At 39.3% G+C, this 21217-nt stretch overlaps 1 protein-coding gene across 3 annotated transcripts in view; it reads left to right on the top strand.

Moving 5' to 3' along the window:
- Positions 1–21217, top strand: part of fat3a (FAT atypical cadherin 3a) — a 238875-nt gene that overhangs the window by 195017 nt on the left and 22641 nt on the right. For all 3 annotated transcript variants that reach the window (XM_067593756.1, XM_067593755.1, XM_067593754.1), the window contains exons 17-22: positions 1441–1578; positions 6608–6751; positions 7466–7663; positions 8717–9518; positions 19883–20017; positions 20210–20364. In XM_067593756.1, coding sequence (XP_067449857.1) covers positions 1441–1578; positions 6608–6751; positions 7466–7663; positions 8717–9518; positions 19883–20017; positions 20210–20364 — 1572 coding nt within the window. The remainder of the gene's footprint in view (positions 1–1440; positions 1579–6607; positions 6752–7465; positions 7664–8716; positions 9519–19882; positions 20018–20209; positions 20365–21217) is intronic.

The raw sequence follows: 21217 nt of genomic DNA, 5'->3' as shown, positions 1-21217 counted from the left end.
CAAATTGCATTCAAAAGTCAACAACAGTACAGTGCAGAATGCTTTGGAAAATAAAATAATAAGAAAATAATATTTTTAGAAAATCAGTTAAAACATACAAGACACTGTTATTGTTATTTATACAATACAATATGTTCCAAGTCAGTATAAATAAGTATAAGCACTGAAATATACTGTAATAACTCTGTAATATCTAAAATAGATTTAGTAATGAATTGTATCAGAAAATCATAGTCATCTAAAGTCACTGCTTGCGTTCTCTATATCAATGAACCAACATACCAAAGCAAAGAACAACATCAGCAACATTTTTCCTTGGATCGTAAGTCTCCCAGCATTACTTTAACCATGATCCTACCAATATAGTATTTAACATACAAGGACTACTGACTGGGGTCACTGCGGACCCCAAGAAGCAACAACCGTCATAGCAAAATGTTAATTTATTTTTTCTCAGAACATTATTAGTTATGTAATTAAGGTCATCTGAAAAAAGAACAGATTATTATTATTATTTCAGGAAAGTTTCAGTTAAGTTACAGTATATTGTGCAAAATGAAAGTATATACTTTTCTTTAAATTGCAAATTGCAGCTTTTATTCCAAGTACAATCTTCCCATAAAGCCTTCAAAATGACTGATGGAGTGCCCTTCCCCCCGATAGTGTGTGATACTTTAAATTAGGACCCATGGCAAACATGAAATCAATAAATAGTTCCATCTATTAAAACTACACAGGTGGAACTGGGTGCTTTTGACTGAGGTCCCCGGGACCCCAATACATGGTATTTTTTAAAAAGCACCAATTAAAACAGAAACAAAAAAACTATGATATGAAGTCTTTCGGAACAAATTAATTGACAAAGTCATGAAAAATTGGAATGATAGAATAAAGCACCTGTGAGATGTGACAAAAAGTATACCTCTCAGGTCTGTGGGTAACTCAGTTGGCACTCGCTTTCTGCTGCACAGTCTTAGTCTGTCTTATGTAAGAATATATAGAATATAAATCTAGCCTGTGCAAGGCAGCCTGTTTTACATTCAAAAAGGAAAAATGAATTACCTTCAACAGCAAAAACATTGCTGGCCTGAGAACTCAGACAACTCTGATCACCTGAAAGTGTGTGTTTGAGTTGCTAAAGTTTGGATCACATTGAACTAAATAACCTGAGCTTTATATTGGACTCCAAAGCAGTGCAGTCACATGTGAAACTCAGAGTCCCTGTATCCATAGAAACCTGTGTGTGCTGACAGGCTGGCAGAGAAGACAATTGGAACAGAGAAAGCTCATGTTTGTGCAGCTTATTAAGAATCAGTGATTTATGGATGAAAAACATTTTGTCCAGTTTTATAAAGCAAGTGTTTATGTATGAGACAGAGACAAATGGTCAAAGTGTATGACACACATTTGTGTGCGTGTGTGTGTGTTATTTGTTTGCAGTTGGTAGCAGAGGACGTGGACAGTCAGCTGAATGGAGCCATCCTCTACTCCATCGTCAGTGGAGACCGAGACAACCAGTTCTTCATTGACCCACTCAATGGGGTCATCAAGGTCAACAAGCAACTGGACCGTGAGACAGTGAGGAGACACACACGCATACACACATACAAACACAGAATTCTCTCTAACAATAGCTCAGAGCCTGCGGAGAGTCACGAATAGCAGACTTTTTAAAACGCATCCTTTTTCCAGAGTGTCATGATAGGTATCCTGTGTCTCCAGTAGATTATTCTCATATTTTTAGTTGACCCTGATGTTTGTTGTTTTCTGTCAAGCCTAACTTTCCACTTGTACACAAGAAATATTCAAATATGATATGCACTAAAATTTGCTGAACACATTTATGCTCTCCAGAAGATGTCCTGTTTTATAGCATATCTCTAGTCATCTGAAGTTGGTTGGTAGCAGCACTGCTTCACTGTACTGCTGCTCAGACACAGTGGTTGCAGCTCACTGTCTGAAAGCGCTTCAAAGATAACAAAATACAATGTTCCCGACCAATACTTCAACTTCAACCAATACTTCGACCAATACGACCAATATCATTAATCATTGATTACTGTCTTGTTGAAATTGTAGTAACATTTGGAAATATACATGTAATGTTAACATACAATGTTTAATTGTACAATTAGGCTAGTAACCCTTTTTGGAGCTATTTTGTGTAATATATATGTATATGTGTGTAATGTACTTTTTACACCAACATTTATCTGATAGCTATAGTTAGTGGTAACTACAGATTCAAAGTTTACACACAAATTATATGATCAACTAAGATAGGTTAAACAACAACACAGTGTATAAAGCAGTTAAAATGATCTCCACCTCAGCTTGCCACACTATTAAAATGTTGCTTACACATTACTGTAATGCATCAATAATAATAAATCAGTAATGTAATACCTTGTTTCAGTGGCGGCTAGTGATAAAAATTTTTGGTGGGCGCAGTTACTCAACTCAACTCAATTATTTATAAAGCACATTTAAAAAACAACAAGAGTTGACCAAAGTGTTGTACAATGAAGATAACAAAAGCCATAAACACAATAAAGACACAAGTTAGGGGGAAGTTATGGGGGGACAAAACAAACTGTAGCAGCACTTCATAGCTCAGCAAAAAAATTTTTTTTTTAAAAATCTAAAAACAACACAACACACAGTAATGTTGCCTAAACACTGGCCAGTAGCACTACTCGAACATAAATTTAGCCCTCTTTCCTTCTGGCCTGCAAATTTCTCAATGACTTTCTGGTTAAAGTGGAAGCAGTCAATGAAGTTAACATAGTTTACTAAAAGGATTTCCACAGTCCAACACACTGTCCAACACATGTCCCCAAGCCTAAAAATTTCCAGAGCATCTCTGTAGCACAGATCACATGGGAACTTGGCTATACAATATAGCAGCTTAAATTACATGAAATTCAGTTTGAGGTGGCAAGGTGACCAAAATGAACCACAACCATTAAAAACACCCCAGGCTGAAAGTATTCACCTAAAACTCATGTCATTCCACACCATACATAATTTGATTCCTCAGCCAGAGAAGGTCATCACAGCTGATGCAAACCTCCAAAGAAATATTTCTTACCATGACTCAACATTTTCCCCAGCAGTCAGTCAGCTCACTTCAGACACCCCAGACTTTAGACTCCAAACGTTATATAATCCAGATGTTATTCCCGATTCCATTATCTTCCTCACCATCATCTTGTTTCTTCTTCTTGCAATGCGTGCAGTAAGGTTTTTTAGCAGGTGGGATAGCTTGCTTTTCCTTCCAACTGCCCAACTTCCAAGAAGCATCACACATGTCTAGTGGCAAATCTAAAAAAATATTGCTGAATTTTCTTTGATTTCCATGGTTCCACTTGAAGTTGCCATCTCATTAAAGCACCGGTCAGCTAGCTAAGGAGTAGGAGTGACAGTCATGCATAGTATGTGCATAGTATGCGTTCGCGTAGTTATGTGAGGGGTGTGAACTTGAATGGGAGACGTTGAGAATTGTCCAATCACATTAGATAAAAAAACATAAAAATAATACCAATTTGCTGCCAATAAAAGTGGGAGTGTCTGGGGTACAGAGAGCTATGCCCTGTGGAAAATCTGAGGCAACCAATTATAAAGCAGTCTCAGGTCACTTTCTTGCCAAAAGTTGAAAGACCATATATACACTCATTTGGACGGTGCCCTTCACCCAGGAAGTATTTGTATTCACACAGAAATTAATCAAATACAATTTGGAAGACAACATAGAACATTTTTAATCTACATTTTATTGTAGATTATACATTTTAACTCACTAACTATATATAATATTTACCTTACTCATATAACTATATATATATATATATATATATATATATATATATATACAGGCCCATCTCTGATGTAAATTAGGGGCCTGTTGGAAGCTGATGACCTCACTGGGAACTGGTTTGTTATGAGATGGATCCCTGACCAGATGGCAACTAATCACACTTGAACAGGAAACACATACATGAAGCAGGCCTGAATATCTCTCACATGGAGCTCTTTAATTTGCAACAGGAATAAATATGGAAGGCATGAACACTCTTGCCTGCCTCTCCCATCTCCTCCTCTGAGCTGTTTTTTCCCCCTTCTCCTTCTTCTTCCTCATCTCCTTTTTCTCTTCAGTGCTTGAAAACTTCAGAAATGTTCAGATTCCTATCATAAAGTATTCATGAGTGCAGTCCATGAGCCGTCTGAGCGTACTCAGAAAAAGAGTGTTGGGGAGTGTGGGGGATCAAAGCTTTTGGCTGATGAAAGTGTGTTTGGGGTTATCACACAGAGAGCAGCAGCAATGCTGCAACGCTGATGTGTCCATCCATGTGTCTGTGCATTAATATTTGTGTGTGTGTGTGTGTGTGTGTGTGTGTGTGTGTGTGTCTTTACATATGTCTCCTCCTGTTTCCGCACAGGTTCTTCTATTTTCTGCCTTCTCTCTCTCTCTGCTAAGCAGGTCACAGTTGTTTACTAGTGAGGTTTATTTTTTTCATATTTCTAGGGCAGCAGCATATTGTTTTGTTGCTGCTTTTGCATTTCTCCTCAATGTGCTTCATTAGCTCTTTATTATTTGGCAATATGGAGAAACAGAAAAATATCCTGCAGCGGCTTTATAGAAGACTGAGCAGCATGCCAGGGGAACAAGGAGTGAGTATGTGTGTGTTTGTGTGAATGTGTGTGTGGGGGTGTGGTCTGCCATAGACTACTTCTTGGGACAAATTTCAGACTTAGGACCAGTTAACTGGGGACAGCTTGTCCAGTTACATACAGTTGGGGACAAACACTGTGTCCCCAATTTGGAAAAAGCTGATTTTTGGGTCAGTGGTTAAGGTTAGGGTTAGGTTATGGGTAATGAATGTAAGTCTATGTAATGTCCCCAAAAGTGACCATGATCTGATGTGTGGATGTGTGTATGTGTGTGTGTGTATGTGTGTGTGTGCGTGTATGTGTGCGTGTGTGTGTGTTTGTGTATGAACTTCATTATCAACTCTCCCTCAGACAACACATAGGCCAACACATAAGCACTCTTTTTGTTCTATAATATGAAGTCTGTTATCTGTCATCTCAGAGCACAGTTTGGCAGGATGAAAGGCTTAAAACCAATCAAGAAGCTCTTCATCTGCTGCTCTGAGATGTTTTGTTTAACATCGGCTGTAGAGAGGCAATGAAAAAATCTTGATCTACTTGATAAGCATCTGTTACTATTAAAATGTGATGAAATGAATAGGCATTTTGTGTATGCTATTATGCCAGCTAAAAATGATTACAAATTCTGCCCCAAGAGGTACTGGAACCCTCTTGGAAGTAGAAGGATTATTATTATTATTATTATTACAGAGTTGCAAAGTTTGAGGGGCTGCTGGTTCCACTAGTGTTTTTCCCCATTCTGTATTCCCATATCAAATGTTTCTTTAAACAATTTCTATATTACTGTTAGATCAGCTCTCTCTGTAACGATTCTACAGGTTTATATTCTGACTTCCAGTTTCAATTATTTCAACTTAATTTCTGAGAAATCACATTTTGTCTGTGATTTTGTCAAATGGCTAACAATACTGCAATACCTATGAGCCTCAGCTGCCATCACTATGGAGAAGAAGGCAGTTAAGGGTGTGAATCAGAGTGTAATGAATTCAAAACAGTTTGTTGTTGAATTTCTAAACATGTGTCACCATAGTTGCTAAATTCACTCAAAAGTGACCCAGAAATTAGAACCAACTCACACTGCAGACTGTAAAATCAGTTGTCTCACACCGTAAACTTTAGCTTCCACTCACTGTTACCAAATTTTAAGCTTGGTGATTGGCTCTTGCTTACCGAAATGAACCTTGGGAACCTTAGTTAACTTGTACCCTGAAATCTTTATGTACACAGTCACTGGTTCAAATTCACCAATGCGACCTTGGTGTGTGCATCCTCCTGCTTCTCTCTTCTGTCTGTTGTGAACTCTGTTCACGCACATGGAGACTTGTTGTTTAAAAGTTGTACTATATATGTTAAACAATGTGCTTAGACCCCACTTATCTCTGCTTGCATAATAAGATTATATTCACCAAGCGCTAAGATCTGAGAAGACAGCAACATCACTAAAAATAATTCACATAGATCAAGAAACTAAAATGATCCTTTAAAGAAACAGTATGACATTTTTGGAAGAAATTTCATTATAAACTTCTATAAGGCTTCTGGCTAGGATAAATCACTGGTTCAAGATTTACATTCAGACAAAACCATTAGGCCATTTTTACACAAGATAAATTCTAATCTAATGTTATATGATCTAGGAAGACTACAAGAATGAGGGATAATAGGATACAAGGAAAATCATGACGGCTTGTATACACCCCAAGGGGATAATTTCTTTTGATTGTGATAACCCTATGTCCTGTCCTCTACCGCCATCCTCAGGACAAACGTTACCCTTCCAAACCCAACACTCTAAGAACGGTAAAATCATCAGACCGTGGTTTGTCCAGCCTTTTTGTAATGTCCATGTCCATCATGTTTCCCACCAAAGATTAGGGACTCAAAGCTCTGCTGAGATGGTTGCTATCTGCTCATGTCATTGTCTCTGTCCTTCCAGGTTCCGAGCTACTCACTGGCCATCAGAGCTCTGGATAGTGGAATCCCACCCATGTCCTCCACCGTGATGGTCAACATAGACATCTCTGACATCAACGACAACCCGCCCACCTTCTCCCCAGCCAATCTCACCACTGTCATACAGGTAAACCTGATGGCTGAGATGATCTTCACATAAAGACAAAGATAAGGATGTGTTGTATAAGGAAAAAAACAAAAAAACAACTTGAAATTCAGCCAGCTGAGCTCACATGATGAAAAAATATTGTTAATGCAACAAAAAATATTGCAGGAAAAAATTACAACATTTTTTTTTTACATTATTATTATTTTTCTCTATTTATGTGGGACAAAAATGAAAAGCACTCACTGACCATAATATGTACTCAGTTCTACCAAAAATTCTAGTGCAGAATGTTGTATTTTTTATTTTTGTAAGTGGCTACTGGTAGTCTTTAGGTAGCTAGCCAGGAAGATGGTTGTATAATGTTTTTTTTTGTCGTTGCATATCATCCCCCTTGCTTTCTTCCCTCATATTTTCAACAGATAGAGCTTGTAGAGGAGGGGAGGTGAATAAGACGAGCAATTTTTTACGTCTTTTTTGATTGGTTCAGGTAGACTGGACAGAATTAAATGGTCAGGCAAATCAACCTATTTTCAATCTTCAAAGTTAGTGATCAGTACCGTGACCCAGTTATATGACCAGAGGCTAAAATTTCAGGCTTTAAAAACCCATTTCATCAGGGCAATATAATTTTTCAGTTAATTTTGAATACTGCTGAAACAAAGATCATATTGTTATCCCACATCATGTACCCCAAACAGGCAGGTCTGGTTCACAGTGTGTCTCCTCCTCCAGGAAAACAAGCCAATTGGCACCAACATCCTACAGTTGTCCATCATGGACCAGGACTCCTCCCATAATGGCCCACCCTTTGACTTCCGCATTCTGTCTGGAAATGAAGGAGGAGAGTTTGTGCTGGAGAAAGATGGAACACTGGTGGCCAATCAGGTGTTCAGGAGGGACCTGGCAACTGAATATGTTATTCAGATACAGGTAGATTCAACCTGCTTTTTACCATCACACCTGCAGAGATGCTGTAGTCATTCTTTAGCATCATATCAGTTTCAGAAATAGTGTTGTGAGTCAGTGAATGGCTCTAAGGTTCAAATAACAGGGACTTTGAATAAACCCACATAGCAGCATTAACCAGAAATAATAAGAGGCTGTTCTTCCTGGATAGAGAGAGGGGGGTCCTCATAATGTCACAATGACCTAATTAACTCTTTAACTGGTCAGTTTTTGCGTCAGCCTATTTTTGTGGTAGCAAAGATTTGTTTCATATTTGAGCAGTGTGACTTTGAATCAACCTTCATAAAGCAACTGCAAGAGTTAGAGGACAAAATTTATTCTAAAGTTCAGCCTACGCCAATATGAGGCTTCAGCAGTCTGACTTACAAATGACAACTAATTAGTATGAAATCCCTTTTTGTGTTTTCATAGACACTTTTTCTTTGGTGAACTGTGGCAGAGGGATACATCCAAGTAGAAAATAGTTTCAGTGTCTTAACATGGAGCTTTTAAAATGTCTTTGGTATGGCAGTAGTAGCTGAAGTTGACGATATTAAAGGAAATAAAGTTCTATCTGAAGATGAAGCACTGAAAAGCAATTGAAATGTTAGTTAAAGAGTAGGAAAAGAAAGCATTTGAAAGGTCAGGTTGTGATAAAAGCAATTAAATTTCAGCAACTTTTTCAATGTTCATAGGACATGTGAGTGTTGTATTAAGGCAGACCTGAAAAATCAAAAAACATCTTTTATTAAATGACATTGTGGACCAGACTTCATGCCAAATGTCAAAAGTAACTACTCATCAGTGAGGCTGCAGCCACTTAAACCTTGAGAGATCAGTTTAGTGTTATAAACTGCCTTTAATGAGCTTCCTGACTAAGTAAGGACAATATAGAGATGTCCGCAAATAGAGATTTTACCAAACCATTTTCCACTCCTCTTTTCTCTTCTCCTTTCATCTCCTCTCTTCTCAATTGTCTCTCTTATCTGTCTTTTCCTATCATCTCCCCCAACTTATCCCTTCTCCTCCTCCTCACAGGTGACAGACTCTGGGAAGCCACGTCTGTCCTCTGCTTCCATGCTGACAGTCAGGGTGATTGAGGAGAGCCTGCACCGGCCAGTGGCTCTGCCACTAGAGGTGCATATTGTCACCATGGAGGACGAGTTTCCTGGTGGTGTGATTGGCCAGTTGCATGCCACTGATGCCGACCCATATGATGCGTTGACCTTTGGCCATGCCCCCCCAGCCCAACGCAGTCTCTTTAAGATCAGTCCTCGTGATGGAAAGATCATTGCTCTTGGAGGGTTGGATGCAGGTAGATACTCCCTCAATGCCAGCGTTAGTGATGGCCGCTTTTCCGTGCCTGTGCCCGTGAGCGTGCACGTGGAGCAGGCGACCCCAGAGATGCTGCGTGAGGCAGTGACAGTGCGCTTTGAGAGCGTGGTGCCACAAGACTTTGTAGCGTTGCACCTGAAGAGCGTGTTGAAGGTGCTGCAACAGGCCGCCGCTTCACAGCAGCAGGACACACTACACCTTCTCAGTCTGCAACCAGTCGGTGGGACACAACAGCTAGACATGCTCGTCGCTGTGGAAACAGCTGGGGGCGGGTACTACAAGGCGGCCTACCTTACCCAGAAACTCAGCGCGTCGCGGCGGCGGCTGGAGGAGGTCCTCAGAGTGTCAGCTATTCTGGATAAGAATTGCTCAGGGCTGGAGTGTCGCGGGGCGCAGTGTGAGCAGAGCATCATCCTGGACTCACATAACCTGGCAACATACAGCACACCACGGGTCAGCTTCGTCTCACCACGTTTCCACCGAACCTCACGCTGCACATGCACTGGTGAGCAATCTTAAATGTGCCCAGGCCTTGTTTATCAGTCTACAGTGTGACCAAGTATTTACATATTTGGTATTTTCCAAAAGGTTTCATAAGATTTAAAGAATAAGACAATCACTCTGGATCAGGAAAAAAACATGTACACGACAATGTATACAATGAGATCAACCAGACCACATCTATAGGTGGTCTGGCTCACACTGTGATCAGATCTCAGCTAGGTGAGATCTGTACAGAGTGGTCACATTCTAAAAGAAAAACATATTCCCAAGTTCCCAAGTTGAAAGGCCACCAACAGTAAGGTTAGCATAGTGAGCAAGGCTACTGAAAAGTAGCCTATGGAGTTTATACTTGGAAACTGATACAGCTGATGAAATGGTCTCACCACAAGGTATATTTAGCCATTGTCAGATTTTCAATCGTATCACAGTTGTGTTATGATGTAGGTATTTCAATTTCAATTTTATCTGAAACTTTCAACTTTTCTGCTTCCAAGCAAACATGGATGAAAAGCTGTTAAAGTGCCAGAAAAATTGAAATTTTAACATCTACAATTCCATGACAACTGTCTGTTAATAATAATGATTATGTGAACAGCTGCTAAATAGCCCATGGATGCCTTTGGTCTGTCACATGGTCCTTGCCTTCCACACTATAGCTGTCCCTTGAGAGTGTCCCACATCACTTGTCTTGACTTGCGATGCATCATGATTGTTGATTAGTTCAGACACTCATTAAAACCAAGTGTAAATGTAAAGGCCTGTGATGAGATGTTATTATCCAGATCAGAGGTTAATGCCAGGTAATGGAGTCAGATGTGCTGGTGCAAGAAGCAGATGACGGATGAGACAAAAAGTGGAGGACATCATGGTGTGCCATCTTGTGTACCATAAAAAATACACCTCAACATTCCTCGGAGTCAATAATGCTTATCTGCATGGCACATATATGATACATACACACACACACACACACACACACACACACACACACAAAGTATAAGGCTCATCAATAATTTTTCCAAGCTTCAGAGAGCTTAGGTTGAGGCTCAGGCTCATCTTTGCCTGTGCAGAGTGGAGTACTGTAGGGTACTGATGGGCTTTTCTCTCCTCAGAGAAGCTAATTTAATGCAGAGCTTTATTTCTACCTTGGCTCCACTCCACCACAACAGCTACAAGACTGATGGAATAATTTGTATGTGTGTGTTTGTGTGTGTATTACCACAGGGCAGTGGTGGGTGTAAAGCTTCATGTGATTACAGTAGTGTGATGCATTTCATGCATAAAATGTATCATGGGCTTGGGAATGCATTTTATGCCATGTACTGAAGAAAATGATTTTGACAGATGTGACAATATCATTACTGTACATTACAACATATTTGATTTGATGTATTTGTATCTCTTTTAGCTTATGGGCTAAAAGAGTCCACATTAAAAATATTTAAGCATACAGTAATTCATAAATTACTGTACAATTTACAATTTCATTTAGCAGACGCTTTTATCCAAAGCAATGTATATCCTCAAGTTGATACAACACAAGCAGGTAGTGCACAGAGCAATGCAGAGAGTGCATAGAATGCATAGAAGCAGATTTTCTTTTCTTTTTTTTCAGTCCATCAAGTGCAGAGGTGTTCACAGAAGAGCTGGGTCTTTAGCCTTTTCTTAAAGATCGAGAGGGAGATCAAACAAGAGTTTGGTAACTCGTTCCACCACTGGGGAACTACAGAAGAGAAGAGTCTAGCTACTGACTTAGGACCCTGTTGTGGTGGTAATACCAGGCACCTTTCATTGGCAGATCGTAGTGAGTTGGGGGGGAGTGTAGACCGGAATGATGCAGTTCAGGTAGGCGGGGGCTGTTTTAGTTGATGTTTTGTAAGCGAGTGTCAAGGCTTTGAATTTGATGCTGGCAGCAACGGCGAGCTAGTGGAGGGTTATGAACAGTGTGGTGACATGGGCTGTTTTCGGCTGGTTGAAGACCAGCATACCCTCCATGTTCTGGATCATCTGCAGGGGTTTGAACATACATGCGGGGAGGCCTGCCAGTAAAGAGTTACAGTAGTCAATGCATGATATTACGAGAGCCTGTACCAGTAGTTGTGCTGCATGCAGCCTGTACCAGTAGTTGTGCTCAGACAGGTAGGATCTGATCTTCCTGATGTTGTACAGGGCAAATTGACATGACTGAGCAATTGAGGCCATGTGAACCTTAAAGCTTAGTTGGTCATCAATCATGACACCCAAGTTTTGTGCAGACTTTGTGGGCATGAGTTGGGTTGATTTGAGCTGGAAACTGATCTGTTGTTATATAGAGGGACTGGCTGGGATGACAAGCTTGGTCGTAGAGCAGTTAAGTTGAAAGTGGCATTCTTTAATCCTTGCCAAGATATTGGCAAAACATGACAAGATTTGAGCTGAGACTGTGTGGTCTTTCCATGGGAACGATAGGAAGAGCTGGGTATCGTCAGCATAGCAATGATATGAGAAACCATGGGAGCGGATTATTGCACCAAGTGAGGTGGTGTATACTGAGAAGAGAAGGGGACCAAGCACTGACTTGAGGAACCCCTGTGGATAAGCTGTGCGATTTGGACACTTTACTCTTTACTGTAAAAGATATCCATGAGAGGTATACCAAGATATACCTGATATACCAAGCTCAGTGAGTGTGGAGAGGAGGATTTGGTTGTCAACCCTGTCAAAGGCAGCTGACAGAACCAGCAGCAATATAGGTGATTACTGACCAGCAGCTCTAGCTGAATGCAGTGATACCTTTACCAACAGGAGCACAGTCTCGGTAGAGTGACCCCACTTAAAGCCAGACTGATTTGGGTCTTACAGGTTGTTCTCAAAAAGGAATTTAGTGACCTGGTTAAAGACTGTATGCTCAAGTATTTTTGATAGGAAGGCCAGGAGTGAAACCGGTCTGTAGTTTTCAACCTGGGCTGGGTTGAGTGTAGGTTTTTTGAGCAGCGAGGTGAGCTGAGCTTGTACGGGGGAAATGGTCTGTAGAAGGTTGGATGGTATTTGGTCCAGTGGACAGGTGGCAGGACAAGAGTTCAGCAGAAGTTTGGAGACTTCCTCCTTGGTCAGAGGGGAGAATGAGATGAATGCGGCCCTGTTAGCCAGCAGCTGCAGACTGAGTTGGTCAGGCTCAGAGAACTGGTTACTGATGGCAGAGACTGTATCAGTAAAGAACAAGGCAAACATTTCTGCAGTGAGCAGAAGGCGGAGGAGGAGGCGGACTAAAGAGTAAGTTTAAAGCAGAGAACACTTTCCGAGCATCTGTGGTGCCACAGATCTTGTTCTGATAGTGGTGTTAGCTGTTTTTAAAGGGGACGTATTATGCTTTTCCTTATTTTCAGATATATATATAATGTCACAATGTCGGATATTCATTTTAAAAGTGGCCGAGGTATCAAATAAATAGGTGAACGTATGTAGCAGTAATCCCTGTGAGCAAAAAGCAGCAGCTTCAGACTGCTCTGAACCCTCGGTTTCCAACGTTTTTTTCTACTGTCAGCCCAAGCTCACATCAGTTTGAGACAGATTTCTTTATATGGACATCTGCTATGTGCACAGTGCGCAGGTTTGCTGCTCCGCTCCAGGAGTAGTTACGCCAAGCCACGATGCCATTATACAGCACAGCAAAGTAAAATAAGTAGTTTACCTGTTGGAGGTGTGCTGGTTGTCTGCAGCTCTTCATAAAACCTCTCACTGTGGCTGTTTCTGCTTGTACTGTTCCTCCTTGCATTATTTCTAACTGATCCACTGAACAAATAGCTCAAATAGCTCCATATGTTGTTGTTTTGCCCGGTTTTTAGCGCTGCTAACAAAGTTCCACTAAGTCAGTGAGGAACACGTTTTTACTTCCTGTAAATTCTTCACAATAAAAGTCTCCCATTAGTTAGTCATTTGAAAGCTTTTAATTTGAAGCAGTAAAGTAGAAAATGTTTGGTTTGCATTGACTGTGAAGTTACACAACTCTGATATATAAAGCTGGCCAATCAGAACAGAGTGGGCTCATCAGGAGGGGGACCTTAAAGAGAGCTCTGCCCTTTGCTCTATAATGACTTCAGTGAGCCATGGACTGAGGGGGACACAGGAAGACAGTGTCAGTGTGGATATTCATGTCTCCCATGACAAGTTGAGAGTAACATGTCTAGTTTGACTACAAAGTTCTGTAGTTGACACCCTGGTGGGCGGTACATGACAACCACTAACAGCTTAATAGGAGCAGTAGCCCTGATTGTATGGTATTCAAAGGAGGAATTGTTGCTTAGCGGATAAAGTTTAGTGAATTTCCATTCTTTGGAAATGAGGACCTCCGTCCTGCTTCCACACCCAACAGAATGGGGTGTGTGTGAGAATGTGGAGTCAGCAGAGAGTGTGGCTGGCGTGGCAGTGTTTTCTGGATGTATCCAGGTTTCGGTCAGGGCTAGTACCTGAATGCTGAATCCAGCAAGTGCTTGGACAAATTCTGTCTTGTTTACAGCTGATTGGCAATTCCAAAGACCAGAGTACAGGAGGAGTGAGTAAAGGAGGCTTTTCTGAGTGAATAGAGGTTCTATATACATATCTAGGCTACATGTGTTCACAATTAATAACAATACTCTACAAACTTCTGACAATGTAATACAATAGAGTGATGATAACTAAATTTGAATCTTAAAATCTTGCAGTCAACAATCCAACTACTGTACTGTTCTTGAGTGAGTTATTATAATGAATTCTACAATTTAACAGTTCTGAAAATGAAAGTCCGTCTTCGTATTTCAGATATTGTTTTTCGTAGTGCATAATGATTTTTATCTCTCATTCTTATGTTAACTTGATGTTTATCGCATACTTATTGCAGTTTGTCCTTAATATTAACTAGCTTTTCAAGCTTTAAATTTTTTGAAAGTAGTGCAATAGCATGTTGTCTCACATACTCTACTGCTGTGGGACATCTCATTATAATATGTAGTTCACTCACTCCTTTTTTCAAACCCACACCTTAAGACCATTCTTGTGGCCTTTTTTAGTGTGATCTGTAGTCTCCTCATATCTCTCTGAGCTGCATTGCCCCACACTGCACAGCAATAATTAACGTGACTGATGATCAGACTATGAGAAGAAGAAGAATGTCCTCAGATAAAAACTTTGCAATTTTCCAACTATTCCTGCCATTTTCATTTTTCGATATGAAGATATGTAGTGTGAGCCATCCATCAGAGATGTTTTGTATTTTAACTCCCAATAATTTGACTTATTTAACCTCTTTAATTTGAACACTGCCATATGTTAAGTACCATGGCTTCAATTTCTTTCTCTTTCTTGTAGTGCATATAATCATATTTTTTGTTTTATTTACATTTAATACCAATTCATTGTTTTCCACCTATTTGAGGACACGTTTGAAATCATTTGATAAATAGTCATGCAACTGAGTTTGTGAATCTGCTACTGCAGTAATGGTTGTATGATCCGCAAACATATGTGCATTTGAGTTGGCTAACATTAAAGGTGATCATATGTGGCAAGAAAAGGAGCCATTAACATAGATTACTGTCTACCATTTAAATAGGATTTCATTCAATTGATAGCATTCTTACTGAAGCCATAATGAATTAATGTTTTTTAAGTAGCACTGTATGATCTATCAAATCGACCATTGCAGTGAAATCAAGAAGTCGGGACACAAGTTTACCTGATCAAGGGCACTTAGCCACTCATCTGTCATATGTATCACAGCAGTTTCAGTAGAATGATTTTTATAATATGCATGTTGAGCATGGGTTAGAAGGTTATTAGTTTCCATATATTTCTAAATGTGATCACTTACATTTTAACTTTCCTTGTTTCAAAGAATGATCAGATAGATACTCTATAAGTCTAGTAATATATGGGGCTGCAGTTGTTGTCAATAAGATCGCACCCTAGGTATTTATTATCAGAAAGTGAAATCAAAATTTTATCAATGTCATCTAATGATATATCTGGTAATACAAAACTGCAATTTTTCCCATTCATAATCTTTTGGTCTATTTCACCTACCAGTAATTCATTTGAGACATCATTATTCTGTTAGACCTGAGATCATTTCCCTTGATTCAAAAGAGTCAGCAAAGTAAATGGCAATGACTATTGGTTTTGTTCTAATCTTGCCGTCAACCTCCACCCTAACAGGACTTGTACTATTTGACCTACCAAGCAAACTATTCACTGTATGCCATATCTGTTTATATTGTTTCTGCATCCCTCAAAAACTGTTTTATAATATAAGGTCTTTTTCTGACAATTCAATTTTACAACAAACTCTCTGCATTTACTGTATAGCATAATATCTGAGTCTAATCTTGACCTAGATGCTACAGCTTTTGCCTCATCCCTCTGAGATATTGATTGTCTTAGTTGTTGGTCAATACTTTTCCTCATAGGAGCATGGTGCAAATCATCCTCAAGATACAGTACACAAGCTCTCATGGAGCAGTGGCCAAATCTCTCTGATAGTCTTCTAAGTTAAAAAAAAAAATTATAGTCACTCCAGGAGGTCTTTTTGGCATTTTGGTGTATTTAGTAATGCACACAATATTATGATCTGTCCAAGTTAACAGTAGATTTAGCATTTGAGCATTTGTTTGGAGAATTACAGAATATCTGATCAATAATACTTTCAGTTCTGTGCCCAAATTTGTTTCTTGAGGACATTGTGCTCTCCTGTACCATTTGGAATATTATGACTATTACTATTAGTTATTAATTAGTAAATATATATAATTACAACTCTCTATATATTGACTCAATCATGTTCCCATCATTTCTAGTCAATATTATAGTTCCCAAGCATTAAATAATTCTATCCTTTCATCCAGACCAAGATCAACACTTTCCTAAGGATGGGAATTAGTTTTCACCGCCTCTCACTCCCCGCTGGGAATAGATAATTCATCTAAAGTTGTACCCTTATGAGCATTGCCTTGGATCTTTGTTAGCTCCTTTTGTTTAAAATGCTTGAACCAAGCAATGATGGGGTGAATTTTATTCCTCTCCTTCTTTCCCAGCCTAAGGACCCTCAAGAAGGAAATGTCCAGTACTGATTCCTGGGATAATTTTAATTGATGGCACATAAAATCTCATATGGTTTGCTCTGTGTTGTCATTGTCTCTCTCAGGAATCCCAGAAAAAAACAGATTTTCCGGCATCTATCTACTCTGCACATCAAGCAACGTTTGCTTAAGCTGTTTGTATTGTGACTTTCTCCATCGTCTTGAATAGTAGCCACAGTACCTTTCAATGAATCATTCTTCTTCCTCAGATCATCAATGTGAGCTTGGCTGAATTCCAAACTTAGCCTCAGGTCGTGGAGATCTTTCTGCAGCTTGACCAGTATATCCTACTTGCGAAGTCTCTCATTTATTGATTGCATCAGGGATACCTCCACTTCCGTGGTTTGTTCTCCCACTCTTTTAAAAGATGTCGACCGATTTGCAGGACTTTTTGGTTTGGTAAGCTCTATGACTCGTATCCAAAGACGCCTTTATTTCCTCCACACCTTCATATTGTCTATCAGTGAAACTTTCCAGAGCCCCAATTGACTGATGAATCTGATGAATCCAGTTTAATAACAGGATAATTTAGTTTAATAACTAATTGGAATTTTTAATTTGTTGGCCAAGTGAGATGTTAAAGCATGGACATATGCACGCACTTCATACATACTTCATGCAGCACAACAGTTGCTGCACTCACTCACACACACACTAGGGATGGGAAGATTCACCGATTTGCATCAGTGCACTAGCATAAACATTCATGATGCATTTGCCCCGAATAAAAAAGTGTGCATCGGATACAATTTGGGATAAACTTGCAATACATCATTTCTAACCTCTTTGCATTGGTAAAACCCTATTTATTTATATACAATTATTAGTAAGGCACTATGCCTTTATTATTTAGAAATGTGACAAAAAATTGATATTTAGATTGCTTAATTAATTAATTAATTAATTAATTTATTTATTTATTTATTGGGACCATGTACAGTGTTAAACATAAATGTTACCATTTGATGCACTGTACCAGAGTTTGCTTATAGCTAATTTTCATCTGCAGTCCCTTATGCAGGTCACAATTAAAACATATAACAGCACAATAACAAACAGTACAAAGCAAAAAACACACAGGACATATAATACAAAATACAAATCCACACACAAGAGCACATCACATATACCAACAATGTCAACTAGAAATTAATAATGTAAGCTTGTCAAATTAAAAGCAAGATTATTTGTATTCATGAGAAGACCGTGAGATGAAATTTAGAGTTAATGCTTTCTACAGATGGGTGACAAATTAAAGGAAAAACTGGTACAGGTCTGAATGCGTGACCCCTACAGTGAGGGGATCTGGTGGCTCTGTTATGCTGTGGGGGGCATTTTGCTGGCATCGTTTGGGTCCACTTGTCCCCTTAGAGGGAAGGTTTACTGTAAATCAATACAAAGTTGTTTGTTATCCTATTCCAATTTCAACAAATATAGCAAAAAAATGCCTCTAAAATAAATTGCCTACCCTAGCTTTAATCACTAATATCCAACAAACTGGAGGCAGTACTGTCGTATGACCTTACTGTATCGACTTTTAGCACCAAGGATGAAATGCACTTTAGTGACATTTAGCAGACATTTTATGTATGGAATTGAAATTTGGCAGGCATCCAATGCCACAAAGGCCCTGTTTACACATGGCATTAACATCTGTCTCGGGTGATTCGATCACAAGTTGACAGCTCTGAGTACAGGTGTGAACACACCAAAGATGCACTGAGGACGCATTGAGATCCGATCACTCAGACCACATTGGGAGGTGGTCTGGGCTGCATGTGACCACATTCATTTAGTAGTGTAAATGCAGTGTGTTCTGGGCCGCATTGAAGGACCACCTACTCAACTAACATCCTCTATTTTCCTGCAGACTAGGCATGGAAATTGCACTGCTGCCTCCTGGTCCAAAGCTGTATTCATCTTGTTTTGTAACAGATAGAGCAATGCATTATTTTGTTTTTCTGTTTTTCATGTGAATTAAAAAAATGTAATCCACCTCCCATTTTTCTTATTTTCCCCGTTATCCTACCCCATTTTCATCTTCAAAGATTTTTGCTTGTCTGTCTAAAAAAATATTTCAGAAGCTAAACGTTGCTGGATAGTTTCCTCTGTCCTGTCTAGTTGATAACTATAGTTTTTAGTTTTGCTGCGCTAGAGCAAATCAATAGGACGGGCATTTGATTTTAGTGAAGGGGCACACAATGCATTGTATATTTGTTTATTCTGTTATCAAACAAGTTGAACACGGCCTTGGACGGAGGATACATGGACCCTCAGTCCTCCCACCGGTTAAAAACGAACAAATTTGGGAAATGATGTATGTGTGTATTTACATATAGAGCAGGGAAGTGAGATCCAATCACAAGTGGTCACTCAAGACGCATGTGGAGACGCATGTTAATGCCAGGTGTAAACAGATGTACTTAGAGCTGTCTACTTGTGATTGGATCACCCGAAACGCTTGTTAATGCTAGGTGTAAATAGGGCCAAAATGCACCCCATATGCCAGGGGAGTACATTTCATGGAATTTCATACATAAACTGCAGTATGTGACAACGGTACCCCATATAATACAATGTTGTAATGGAAATATGAAATACATGCTTCTGTAGTGCATTCATACAGATCTCCATGAAGGTGATATGATAGAAAGCAAATGCTACACTGTGAGACTCCTGTTTGATTATTAATGCTTAATTTAAGTATAATATTCAGGTCAGGAGATGTATCTTAACATCTGTAACTTGTGCTTTAACAATCAAAGAGAATTTGCTAACATGTTGTTGACTTGTTTGTTTTCAGTCTATTACTGTAGAACACATATTATATATTATATTATCATATGTTATTATTATATATTACAAGTTATTGGTCTTAGTTTATCTGCTATTCTGCATTATTGCAGCACTACTTTAACATATTTTTTTACAGGTTCCCTGCTTTTATTGTGAATGCTAGGTGCACATATTAGAGGGCTTTCTTCAATTCTCGCTAGACTATGCATTCAGTTTAGCAATAGGTTGGCACATTGTATAAATCCATTCAGTCTGTTTATTCATTTGTTTGCACTGATTTCCATGTCAGTAGTTTATTTCTTCAATATAACCAGAGTTGGGCTTTTTAAAGATTGTTTTAGACCCATTAATACAAATGATTGCAAAGACTTGAGTGACAATTTTTTCCCTTTCTTTCCTTCAATTTTAAGGCTGTCTTACTTCTTCATGTTCTTCATGGTAGTAAGTGATCTGTGTATGTTTTTGTGTGTGTCTACAGATGCTAGCTGTGCTGTCCTGTCAGAACAGTGTGAAGACCAGCCATGCCCAGCAGACATGCAGTGTGTTTCAGTCGAGGCCACCAGAGGGCGCTATGCGTGCCAGTGTCCGCCTGGCAAACTGGGAGAGTGTGCAGGTGCATGCATGTGTGTGTGTGTGCGTGTGTGTCTGTGTGTGTGTATGTGTATGCCAGAGACAAAGAGAGAGGAAACACAGGACTCTGTAGCCTGTATGAACTGGGATTTCTTATGTACTTAAGCAACTGTAATGTATTTCATTAACCCATCTGCCTGTGTGTGTGTGTGTGTGTGTGTGTGTGTGTGTGCAGGCCATTCATCTTTGAGTTTCTCAGGTAACAGCTACATTAAGTACCAGTTGTCTGACCAGCTGCAGACGGAGCTGAAGCTCAGCCTAAGGATCAGAACGCTGCAGAGCCGAGGAATCATCATGTACACACACACTGATCCCTGCACCGTGCTCAAGGTAAACACATATACACAAAGACACACACACTCACACACATATACACACAGACAGGTGCTGGTCTAGACTCCGACATATTTAAGGGCTTAATCAGCTCTGAATCATACAGTAGGGCATCAAACTGTTGCTGCTCTGCTCTGTGTAGGTTGAACCCTTGCAGTGGTGTTTGGTGTGATTTATTTATTGATACTGACTGATATTGATGTATGATAGATTTTCAGACATTTCAGAATTTTCATTATTGTTAGAGTGGGTCATCAGAATTCTGGCACCAAATTGTTCTCAGGTGGTTTACCAGTGTCTAGGAATTCTTTTTGTCAGATCTTTATAGCTGTGCATACACATGGTTCTTTGTCATAAATGAGCCTGATTTCACTGTCTGCCACACTAGTCTGTAGCTATAGTATGTCAGTGGACAGAATGAAAAGAAGAGATGCAATTTTACCTACTGTGTTACATCTGTGAGGTTTTCCAACAGCACCACAGCTCCTGTCAATATATGCAAGCATTACATCCAACTGTGGTTGTTTACAGTGCCCGTGATATCGATGCATTACATGTAGCTGTAAAACATAATTGGCAGTGACATCTCTATCATAATGAATTAATGATTTCATTTTTAGTGTCATTATTGAAACAGACTTTACAAAGTGCATCACAATAAAACATCAAATGAAAAGAATATCAGAAATAAAATGATGCCTGCAGTGTTAATAAAAAAATTATAATATTGATCACACAAAAATGATTGTTATTACTATTATTTCTATTACTGTTATTGCTATTACTAAATTCAGTCTATCACCTTATCTTTCCACCTCCAACTCATCAGATCATTCTTGGCACATTCTGT

Source organism: Thunnus thynnus, chromosome 7 (genome assembly GCF_963924715.1).
Source record: "Thunnus thynnus chromosome 7, fThuThy2.1, whole genome shotgun sequence".
NCBI lineage: Eukaryota > Metazoa > Chordata > Actinopteri > Scombriformes > Scombridae > Thunnus > Thunnus thynnus.
This window is presented reverse-complemented; position numbering and strand designations above follow the sequence as displayed.